The sequence below is a fragment of the Botryllus schlosseri genome, chromosome 9, assembly GCF_051294905.1.
Source record: "Botryllus schlosseri isolate E-star chromosome 9, Bs_hap1, whole genome shotgun sequence".
Lineage (NCBI taxonomy): Eukaryota > Metazoa > Chordata > Ascidiacea > Stolidobranchia > Styelidae > Botryllus > Botryllus schlosseri.
Window position 1 is genome coordinate 20,278,003 of NC_137244.1, and position 12,279 is coordinate 20,290,281.

Sequence of the window (12,279 nt, forward strand, 5' to 3'; positions counted from 1 at the left end):
CATCGTATTCAAGGTAAAGTAATGACATGAATTTACATTCAAGTGAAAGTACAAGTAGTGATTTCCAGGTAAGTAAAAAAGTAAGTATTCTAGGTTTAGTTTTGCCTAAAAAAATAAAAATAAAACTATGAGGAAGTGGTGTCAGTAGGTAAAACCTACTTGGAATACCGTACTTCAAAAAGCAGTACTTCGTTACTGACCATCTGTGTGCCCCTTGTGTGACAAGCATGACAGTAGATGAAATCAGTTGTCTCACTAAATATGCATCTTCGTGTTGATAAATTATACTGCTGTGAAAGTAAACCTTGAAAGCAATAGCCAAGATTAGTAGGCCTACATCCACCATAATCTCTCATTCGCAGAATCCACCCTGGGTGGCAAACCACAGCATATTCATATAATAAGAAGGAACTGTGAACTCTAACCTTTCCATCTTCAAGAAAGGAACTCCACACTTCCAAATTGATGGGCGATTCCTGCTCCACCTCTAGCGGAGAGCTGTCCGGCAAGATCAGGGCAGAAAGGTGTGTGCGTACGGTCGACAGATGACGGCAATGAGCCAGCCAGCCATAAAAAGCCCTTGAAATGATCTGACGACGCATTGTGTGACACAATACTTTGAGGGAACTGCGACTGCCGGAAATATGGAAGACAAGAATTATTTCTTGAAATGAGTGTCATTATATTTTTGAAATTGACACTACAACTACACGTGCTAGCAAACACCCAGCTTAAAGGCTTGTCATCGTACGTGTGCCCTCATTAGTTTTGATTGGGCCGAGATAGTAAATATATCATTGCAGTTATACATGCATAGTTGTTAGGTGTGGGTCTCATGAAACGCTAGTTTTACCCTAAGTAGTTTTGTCCTCTGGTTAGCTTTATTATTGATACCAAGATAAAGACAATGTAAGTAAAATAATAAGAGGTTGTGACAGCCACAAAGTGGATTCATTCAACAGAAAGTTCAATTTAATGCAAGAAATGAAGTTGTTCCATACCAACTGCAAAGTCACTGTCCTTGTGTGACACAGGAAATTGCCTGGTATTTTCCTCGACATTATTTCCTATGTGCATGAGGATGCTTGCCAGAGATATGTGAAGTTTCTGACGAGCTCATTCACACACATTATTACCAGTGAATCAAAGGCACGGTGAATCAATGGAATATATACTTTTATCAATTTTGGAATACATTATACATCATACGGAAAAGTTGATGAAAAATTCAATTTCACCTAGAATATGAATTATCCTGAGAATTGTAGCATGTATAAGCTGGTCCGATAGCATAAGCATCGAAATTCTCATGGATTGGATCGGAGATGATGGTTCTTTGAGCTGCAAGTGAAATATATCGTTGTTGATAAGCTATGGAGAGAAATTTCAAGTCACACCAAAATACATGGAGCATGGAAGGAGATTAAGGCAGTTCTGAAACATGCAGTGTTGATGCAATGCAATTGGTGTTTGTGTGACTGGGGATAATACTGAGTCCAGGGGTTTGCTGAGCCAGTCTCAGGGGTTCGGCTGGAGTCAAGACAAACACCCACTTCATACAGCAGATGTCACGCTGATTTTCAGTAAATTTTGTTTGAAAACCATGTTTTAATGTTTTTTCTCTTTTAAAGCTATTGTTCATGCGCAGGTCATTTTGTAGACCCGTATTTCATGGTAATGTATCACGCGTGCAGTACGGTCGTTTTTGTTGAGAGTAGGGGGAAATTTGGGATTAGCTGAAGGCTTGAAGATGAGCGTAAGGGTTCGCCAAGTTAGTAAACGTTAAGAACCACTGCTGTAGAAGCAGGAATGCCATGGTATATGACATGTGTCAATGAATGGTAGTTAACCTTGTCATGATGCATCAATCGTGGTGGGTGGTAACCTAGCAAGAATAATGTCAAATACCTGTTTCGCAAGAGTGTAATTGCAATTATGTCCACTCATACTAGTACTAATGTAACATCGGCTATACGACTGTTTTTAGTCACCTCTTTTCCAAGGATGTTCAATATGACTGGTGTACCTGAGTAGCCCAGTCCCAGTACACCTACATTCAATCTCAAGCATCAGTCTACGTCGGAAGCCTGGTCACAAATCCCCAAACAGAAAAAACAGACTCCCGTCTCGTTACCATAAAGAACACCTTGTTATCAGTCCATCAACCATGATGAATGACGAATAGAAACTAAGTTAGTGTGCGGGCAGGAGTTACCAAGATTTGGATTTGACTTGTAACTCAAGTTCACAGGGTGAGAAAACGGGCTACAAAAGGATGAATACTGTCTATTGCGATCATTTTGATAGAATTCAAATCAGTAGAAGCAGATTTTGAATAAAAGATGTATTGAAACAAGCAGAAATATCGATAACGAGAATAGAAATTTTGTAAGATAATACCTAATCAACTATTTTGCATCAACAAGCATAAAATATTACTAATAACCATGCATTTGCAAGAGACATACACAGAACTGAATTGAAATAAACGTACATGCATCATGCACCACCCAGAATCTTGACCTGTCATCGATCCGTCGAATGGCAAATTCTTTGTGGTGGCTAGATCGACAGAACTGTACCTTCCGAGTAAGAACATTGGCAATAGATGTGCATGGCTTGGCCGGGTTACAAACGAGTCAAACAACCTTCTATGATGGGTGGAGATATTTTTTTTAATCACAACGCTACGTGCGATCCCTTGACGTTTGGTAGGTTTGTCAGGATCTAAAGCGTGAAAAGTTGAGGTAGAACGTTTTGGGTGCAGACTGCGGAGTGGCATCATTGCGACTGAAATCATGTCAGGCGCTTCACAAACAGTTAATCTACTATCATGCAATAGAAATAAATCTGGTAAGGTACAGCATATTCCTTCACCAATGTTCCGGTTACACAACATTCACTTGCATATTTGCACATTACATATGTACATGCTCAAGAACATACAACTAGACATGCCATAATTAACATTTCATACAGACATTATGATTTTAAGAAACCATTCAATTAAACATAATTATGAGCAGCTCGTGCTTGGTCTTAAAATACTACTCATTCGATAGGCCAAGATAGATTATAGATCTATTGATTTATGGCTTTGTTTGCATGGTACAAAAGAATGCCGGCGCCTGCGTATTGATCGAATTATCTACCGTGTACATAATTGATTTCTCATAGAATCTTATTAGTAACACAAAAAGCGTTGCTATCAAATAAATTGACATAGGCTCTCACAGTTCGCTTTCGGATTTCCCGATGTGACACGAAAGACAAAATCGGTCGCTTCCACGTCATCACTACTTGTACTTGATTGAGAAGTTCGTTTTCGCAATTTTGGAAACACTTTACCCTGAAAAAAAAGAGCAAGTGTATTAAAATAGGTTTTACGGATAGAAACAGCATGGTGTTCAGACAAAGCTAAGAAGGAAAAATAGCAACATCTTTATCATTATTTAATGGCCGGACATCACCAACCACATGGCATGGCAAAAGAGGAAGTATTGTCTAAGGTTATGGCAAACACCAGTGACGAGTCATGTTCCTTCAAACATGGGATGGTGACACCATACAGTTAGGTTCATTCAACTTGGTATGCTGGGAAATCCTTACAGAATATCCAACGGCAAGTGATCAGTTTCACAGATCATCTGAAAATAGATTTTGCTGGTCCGTAGAGTACACTTTTGTTTCATCCAATACTATTTCATATTATTAATGAAACACTTCTCACAAATCTACCAGAGCACACATCCGCAAGTATGAAAATTTCACACTAGAAATCATACCGTTCCATGTTGCGACCACAGAGGCGGGTCAAGGTGTCCCAGTGGCAGCAGCCCCGTTTCCAAGCATGTCAAGAAAGCAAGGAGGTGGCCACCGGGAGGAAAACAGATCGGAGGACGCTGCACCCCATCTTGTCCGACAAGCACCAATGTGCCGTTAGCACCGTCTGTATATTAATATGATAAGTTTGATAACTATGGAAAAAATTATGCGCGTGACATACTTCTATGATGACAATGTAAATACACAACGTCTTTGACGTTTACGCTGATTGCATACTCCCAGTAAGACCTGAAAATTTAAAAAATAAATGGTCAGATGCAGGATTACGCTGTGCCAGTTGTATGCATATTCCGTATCAGAATATTTTAGAGTAATCAAGATTGAAAAGCTGATTATGATGCATTTAATCATTAATATATGCACAGGCTATCGATCAGACGTGATCTTACTTGGTAGTCTTTGCTAAGTTTACAAAATCCGCAGTAGCGTATAATCAATGTCGAGCATAATATCAATGTTGGGAAAAACAACAGGTAACCTCAAACCGATCACACAAATAATCCACAGAGATCTCACGGCTCACAGCTCTCTTGAAAATTATTTCAGCATCTATCAAATCAATATAACGGGACAAATTAAATAGCGGGGGGGAAACCTTGAAAGCATCAATAATCACACGGACATCAAAGCTACAAACACAACCAAGGCTGATGCATAATTTATGACAAGAGCCAACCGAGAATACAGGAATCAATACGCTCCAAATTGATACCGTGAGATTTTCTGAAACACATTTCGTATGATATATCATACCTAATCACCAGCTGCATACAGCTTTGGTGTGAGACGGAGCTATATCATGGGAAGCAAAAGTATTCTACGTATGAAGAGCATGGAAATAAGTGTGTGACCTTGAACCAATCACGCTATATAAAATATCATGTTTTGGCTCATAATGAACCAGACAATTGGTCAAGGAGCAAGTTCAAAACAAACATAATCAACTCCCAAGAAACGAACACCCAGTAGGACTTTCGCAAGAACAACAACCAAAAACCTTCACACTGCATTATATTATAGTTTCTGATATATTATCAAAATGGAAATTACAAAAAGTGAAATTTATCGTTTCAAGGTAAATAAGAAATGAATTTTAAAAGCAATCATTGCATTACAGATGTCGTTTGCACACACAATTAAATCATAATCTGAATAAAATCTTCAATATGTTGAGTCGATTTGATGCTGTTGGTATTATTCTTCACACGATCATAAGACCGCGTCCGGGCATATATGTTTCGCATTCACAGGAAGCGAGGCATGGAAGTTAAATGCGGTTAAGTCTTTCATTCAGATTGTTCTATACTACGACAGTAGCTGTACTCGTTTTCTCTGCAGGCAGCAATAATTTGAAAATTTTGCGGTCAATCTAGTGTTATCACTGATAACAGTATGCAGAAAGTGTAAGCAGAAGAAGACTATATGATTATCATACTTTTTCATCTCCAAAGCACATCTTATTGAAATGGGCAATAATTGGTTTTGCAAGAATGGACTTTGTTTCACACAGGCAATTTTGTGACAACCATAAATAATAAATCAATTGCCAGACAGGCCCTACAATCGAAAAATCCATATTGCAAAGGTATCGCTGGCATATTTTGAATACCGGTAGCGACTAATTGACACCCAATTCACGGATTGAATACCATTTAACTGTGGTCATTACTAACAGTTGAATTTGTTTGAAATGAATGCAAATACACAATGTACCACATGCAGGTGCAGTGAAATGGGTGATATCCAGAAGGCACCGACAATATCATGAAGACAAAATACGTTGCAGACACATATACCCAAATTCCCAAGATATCAAGCAAGAAAGTACTATACTCACGAAACATTCTTAGGCTTCTCATCCGCCTGACCTCGCCGTAAGAATGAGGAAGATTGTTTTACCACTACACCCTTGACATCATGCTTTGGGGCTAACGGAAGTCTAAAAATGTAACACCGATACAAACACATGCACATCTCCAAACACAAAAGAATCCTTGTGACTTACAGCTGCAACAAATCGACCTTTACATGCAAGGCTGCCAAGAATTAACACACCATACCATAGTTCCGATTTGTAATTGGGAAGCAATCAAACTTCACATGTATTTTAACCACTATCAGGTTCACTGTAGGTTCAAAATTGTGAATAGAAAATGCTAGATATTCATGACGGGACTCCTGGAGGGACAGAACTTCCGTATACAATTGAATAATAAATTCATATTGAAAAATAGTAGGCTACATTGAGCTTAGGCTATCTGCCGGCCTCGATTATCGAAATTTCATGCATGTGACCTCATAATTGGTGATACGACTGTTGATAGGCTATACCAGGGGTGACCAAACTGCAGATCGCGAGCCGCATGCGGCTCTTTCCGCATTTGACTGCGGCTCTTTAATGATTCCACACGCGTTTCGTCCATTTTGCTAGAGAGGTTTAACCTGATTATAAATTGATGCATTTTATCGCGTATTAACAATATGCGTATTGTTTTCGTGTTGTTTCTTTCCTTATGGTTTACGCACGACTGTTCGCAATTGAACTCTCGAATCGAGATCACATAAACGTTTCACCCGCAACAATGGATGCCTGATCAGTGATCGTGATCATCAATCAATGATAATTCATCGTGTTCAACAATGAACTTGATAATTAATTACGCCAGCGCAGGTCACAATTCTTTCAGGGCTAGCAATGGTGAATAAGGCTTTTCCATTTGTATTGTAAATGCTAGCAATAACTGCAGAGTTTGGCCAAGGAAAATTTCGTCGAGATTACAGATTACCGATCCGAAATCTTCCCTAAATTCTCATCAGCACTGCCCCGCACTGCTCAGAGGTCATAACAGCCCGATTTCAAACACCTTGCAGCCTAGGTGGAGACGTGCCATATCACCACACAATAATAAACTTCATTCGACAGCCTACATCCGTATTTTGGAAATTTTCTGTTGTGGCTCTTTTAAAGCTAAGATTTTTGACATGCGGCTTGCGCATGAAGCAGTTCTGCCCACCCCTGGACTATACAAATTTCTTCTGTTTTGTTTACTAGTTGCTGACCATTACCCCGGATGCGAGTCAGCCGAAAATATTCATGATCATGATGATTCGTTAAAACCTACAGAATGTTCCCACCCACCTAACCTTATTTTTCTCGTTATAAGATATTGATGCTGGCATATATGGGTATTTGCTATTAAATTATTACTATTCAACTTGTCTTTGAATTAATTCAAAGTAAACTGCCTCCACAATACATACAAACATGTATATATAACGATACAAGTCAAGTCTCAATTCTCGAAATTTGATCAAGCAGCATGTAAACGGGCCGAACTGAATACCGGTATGGACGGTTAATCACATGTAATAGCACACATTTAAAAAATTCACCTCAAATTCAACTACACCGTAACACAGCTGCAGGTTCTATAATTATAGAGTGTACAGATTTTATCAATTAAAACTACTTGAGAACGAATTTATAGTCAAAAGAAACACCAATCCCATTGCAGATCGAAGTATGAAATAGGGATTTTACTTTGCATGTTAAACAAAACACCAATGAAATTGATATAATAAGTAACGAGTAACGACAAGACCTATGAAGTAGCCTACGTATTCTTAATTCCTTCCTAATCGTATCAAACAGAAATATAAAATTGAACTCATGATCCCAATATATAGGCTACCCAACACACATAGCATGCATGATTTATGAGATGAATCCTTTGGAAAGGTCGTGCTCCTAGTGCTAGTATTGTTAACAATCTCTAATCAGGCCCAGCGAACGCAAGAGAATGTAAAATTGGAGTTAACTGAGATATGGGTGTTTCAAATTTAGGAAAGATTTCTCATATAATTTACGATACCTTGATTCTTCCTCTTCCACACCTTCCTCCATTTCCGCGGTGTCATGATTGCAATTCACACTTTTACTGTGTTCATTTACATTCATCAGTTGGTTCGGAGTCCACTTGATGAATAGGGAATCCAGAACTTGATGCAGAGACAAGTATCCGTGGATTGGTGTCATCTCCTCGATCTGATAAGAATGAATGGCTTTTAACGGTCACACAGTTACTCTGTAGTGCCAATTTCCGATTACTCGCCACTCTGATACTTCATGGCTTGGTGTGCAGCGCGGGAATAACTAGGCTACTGTGCTGGTAATTATATACCAGATACCAAAATCTGGATACAGGGAAAGCAAATACGCTTGACAGGTTTTACAATGAGATTCGATACAGTTGGCAATTTCCTGTAGTAGGAGCTGTTATTTCAAGACCAATACCACATTTTCTCACATCATAAGGTCACTGTCACAGAGGCCTCGACACATATCAAGGTGCAACATATGTAAAATGTACATTGACACCAAAAGTAATACCAATTTCATGTGTTCAAATTTTAAAAGTGCTTTTACAAGTATGACGCTTCCACAAGAAGGCGAGTATCTCCAAATGATCTATATAGACTCTCAATTGAAGCCTGTGCTGCAGTGCAGTCTTTCAATTTAGCACAGAGGGGGAGCTGATCAGTGATCATTACATACATTTATGGCATTTCAACAAAAATACACATTCTAGGATCCAGTATATTGTAATAATTGTAAGATAACTTGGCATAACTAAAGAAAAATACATCACGATACTCACCGGCTGTACAACTACATTATTTTTTCCATACAGTAACGTTGATTTGGAGTTTTGATGTAATGATTCCACATAGTCTCTGAAATTACTTCCTGTGCCGGTAGCGTTGCCAGACTTCTCTGGTTCCGTTGATGAATACTTTGAGAGGGACTGAAGCTTTTTACGGCGTCCTGAAGGTGACTGGTCCTCGTTTCTACTAAATAAATTAGTACATTGCGGCCAAACTCAAAATACTAACGTCACATAGGCAAGGAAAATTAATACATCATTTCTAAAAAAGTTTGTTCAATCAAGCAGAGTTGAGGCAAAAAGAATTATTGAGTAAAGTTTGTAGCTTATCTACATTATCGGCTATACATTACTACAGTACGGGAGTCCAAGATGCAATATTTTGCATCGAGATGACGGCTACACAGTAAAAATGCACAATGCAGCAATTGAAACTCTATGCTACCGTGTATAATGGCCACAAAAAACTTTGAATAGCTAGTAGCTACTACACCTTTGAAGGCTCTAACTCAAAGCGGCTAAAGGCTTCTCACATCTATTGGCATACGAGTGCAATAGATCAATGTCAATAGATTATCAGAAGTTCCAAGCCAAATACCAAAATAACCAAATGTAACCTTTTCCCACCTGCAATGAAGTTTGTGCCTTTGCAAAAGCTCGTCAGCCGGAGGGTCTGACCAGTAGTGATCTGAAGTTTTCATTTTTGTGTATTCAAGAGCACACGGACCAACTGTAAAACAGAAGATACATCCGAAGACAAATCAATAATAATCCAGAAAAATGATTTGTTCAAATTAAAATTTGCTACACAAATCTGATCGGACGTTTTAACATGAAGTAATATTCATGTTCATCCATTACTAAAATCAGAATAGAGAAATAGTAAAGAATCATTATTCACCTAAAAGCGAAGACAGAATGCGTCCTCGCACAGGATCAGAAAATATCGAATCCCTCTCATAATATTTTCTGAAAGAAACATCGATCTTCATTTGATACCAGAGAGCGAGACGGAATATCTTACGCGCTGTTGTCAACCAAGAACTCCAAGATTTCGTCTAATTTCTTGTCGGTCAGTGCAAGTCTCACCCAAATATATTTCAAATGTTGAAGTTGCAGTGACTGGGGCCGAACGACATTTCCTTTTTTTCCGTTTTGAGACAACTGCCTGGAAATCATTTGCAAAATATAGAATAAATTTACAGACTGGTACACCCCAAACATTTGTGAATATTTGCAAACTCAACAAACTTCCTGATTATAGAAAGATATATTTCCAGCAACTATTGACCAATTGAGAACAAATAGAAAGTTGACGAAGCAGCCTTGTTAAGTAAATGCAATTGAAATAATAATAATAATAATATGAAACTACATCAAAAACTAATTATCCACCAACCTATGCAACTATTCACAATTAATAGTAGGCTAATCATATGGATCAACGTGATTTACTAATTTCACCAATAATAGCAATAACCATAGTTTGTGTACCTTTCAATAGTAGATTGAGTTTCTTCAATTTTAGTAACTAATTGAGCTATATCGGGCAACGATTTTCCGACTTTGTTGAAGAGATTAGCGATTGAGTTGCTTCTCAAAAAACCTGCTGTCCTTTTTTTCAATCGATTCAGCAGGCACGAGTGTATTGTTACTGCAAGATAAGGATTTAAAGAAATTTCAAATCGATATAGAAAGCACGAGTAGCTTATGAATATAAGGATCTATTTCACTTATCATAAACATAACTTCAGGGATATCAGTTCAGTTCGGCTTACTAGAAATTTCATCACGATACAATGAAAACCTAGGAAGTAGTCAAAACGAGTTGCTAGGAAAAGGGGAAATCCAACCAGTCGAGTTTATGGTCAATCAGTATGAAACAAAACTTATAATTCTGGTGAGAAAATGAGTATGGCAGTGAACCGAAATACATTCTTCGGCCTTTGTAACAGGAGTGAATGTGTTGATACAAACCACAAGTAGCCTATGCAACAGTGAAATGCCCATACAGTAATGTGAAGGGTTTCCAGTTTCCACACACTTCTACATCAATAGCAGCAGACAAGAATGGCTACTCACTGCAGAGCCGTAAAACGTGTTCACTTTCTTCATGGACGAATTTCTTGGTCACCGACTCTTCCATGATTGCTTTCACCTATATACATAAATATGAGACAGACAGCGATTTGGCATATGCACCTTGATCAATGATATTACAGCCAAGTGAATATATTATCATTATATAACAATCCTCTTTTTAAAATTAAGCTTAACCAGCAGGCTGGGCCGCACCGGTCAACTGATTCTATAACGTTACCTCAAAATCTGTGACCTTTTTTCACTTGCATGATTTGTTAAGCGTTATATCATATTATGGATCATACATATTCTATTCTTGCAACTATTTTATTCGCAAACAACGGAAATGTCAAAAATACAATGATTGGTTATAAAAAGTGAAAACAGTGGCTCTAACGACCATGGAAGTTGGTATATTTCTATGCTTCCTTTGTTTTAATAACAGTCTGGTGTTTATGATACAGCAGTGCCTTCACGGATATAAAATTTCAATTATATTTTTGTGTAACCCTTCGATTCTTCATGTAACCTGCATATGGCGGTTTTGAACTGGCATCGGTCTTTTTTCCCCGTAAAACTCAATGTCTGCCATCTCGAAATGGGGTGTCAATGTCACCAACTTCATCTAATGGTGAGTAGAGTGAAACTACAATACCATTTTCGGATGGTAATAATGTGGCTTATGAGCATTCTTGGCAATTGCTGTATTGAGGGATTATTTAATAAAGTATAACTGGAAGTCTCAGAATTTGTTTGAAATATATAACAAATGAACTTGATTACATTGCCTTGGTATGCTTTTCCAAGTCTCATAAAACAGCCTGAACCTTCAATATAATGGAGATCCTTAGTGTAGAACATAAATTATTCATCCGTTATAGTCATTCAATTCTATCAATGATCACGATCATAGAAAAATTTGTTGACTTAAAATACTGACCTGGGCTTTCACCGATCCCAGTACTTTATCATGATAATCCTTGGCTGAAAAAGCAATCGTTAGGAACAGAAATTGTAGATTTTCGCAGAAACCCATTTTAATAACACACTCCCCTATCTCTATACTATTGACAATAATACTTACGTGAATTTTCATTCACCTCCAGTGGTCCCATTCTGTAAATATGAGTTTTTCCGCAATCCCAATAATGTCCACTTTCTGTAGCTATCGTTAATTCTTAATGTATGCGTAATTACGATTCTACTAGCATCATACTGTTTTTTGACCCACTGTTATACACCAGCAGCCCATGATTAGTAACCAAAGAGTCTTAAAGTAGCGTCCACGACTGCGGACTCGAAATGTAAACAGATCCGACTCATTTTTTCTTCTGCAATATTTCTCTTTTTTTTTGTTTTGGGGAATCTGGCATCCGTAACGATAAGGCTGTCATTGAAACAACAAAATTTGTCGGTGAAAGTAAGATATCGGCAATTGATGTACATTTGAACAGCTTCTTGGAGGTACAGAACTTCAATATGCAATGTACATTTACAAGCACGGTATTTATAAAGGCTCTATTATAAGTGTACAATCTGGAATTAATCTGAATATAGAAGGCGCACAGGTACAAGTCGTAGTTTACATCCGTAAGGTGTCGCAACAGGACCTGTCGGGGCCGTAAACAGAGTCGTGAAGACCAAAGAAAAGAGAGAAAAATTTCTTGTTTCTTCTATTTTGACCAAA

General features: G+C 38.0%; 1 protein-coding gene across 6 annotated transcripts in view; it reads right to left on the reverse strand.

Annotated features, from left to right (window-relative positions):
• Positions 1 to 11,897, reverse strand: part of LOC145445944 (small G protein signaling modulator 2-like) — a 22,473-nt gene extending 10,576 nt beyond the window's left edge. The window contains exons 1-17 of one of the 6 annotated variants that reach the window (XM_080324109.1): positions 11,677 to 11,896; positions 11,533 to 11,576; positions 10,593 to 10,668; positions 10,005 to 10,164; positions 9,535 to 9,678; positions 9,412 to 9,479; positions 9,138 to 9,240; positions 8,505 to 8,697; positions 7,719 to 7,891; positions 5,684 to 5,785; positions 4,007 to 4,074; positions 3,786 to 3,949; positions 3,235 to 3,349; positions 2,649 to 2,727; positions 2,524 to 2,582; positions 1,239 to 1,341; positions 426 to 633 (exon numbers count right to left, since the gene is read on the reverse strand). In XM_080324109.1, the coding sequence (XP_080180235.1) occupies positions 426 to 633; positions 1,239 to 1,341; positions 2,524 to 2,582; positions 2,649 to 2,727; positions 3,235 to 3,349; positions 3,786 to 3,949; positions 4,007 to 4,074; positions 5,684 to 5,785; positions 7,719 to 7,891; positions 8,505 to 8,697; positions 9,138 to 9,240; positions 9,412 to 9,479; positions 9,535 to 9,678; positions 10,005 to 10,164; positions 10,593 to 10,668; positions 11,533 to 11,576; positions 11,677 to 11,707 (1,890 nt within the window). In that variant the 5' untranslated portion in view covers positions 11,708 to 11,896. Of the gene's footprint in view, positions 1 to 425; positions 634 to 1,238; positions 1,342 to 2,523; positions 2,728 to 3,234; positions 3,350 to 3,785; positions 3,950 to 4,006; positions 4,075 to 5,683; positions 5,786 to 7,718; positions 7,892 to 8,504; positions 8,698 to 9,137; positions 9,241 to 9,411; positions 9,480 to 9,534; positions 9,679 to 10,004; positions 10,165 to 10,592; positions 10,669 to 11,532; positions 11,577 to 11,676 lie in introns of all 6 variants that reach the window. The other 5 variants (XM_080324108.1, XM_080324107.1, XM_080324113.1 and 2 more) reach the window with 5 other exon arrangements.
• Between the last annotated feature and the right edge of the window lie 382 nt (positions 11,898 to 12,279).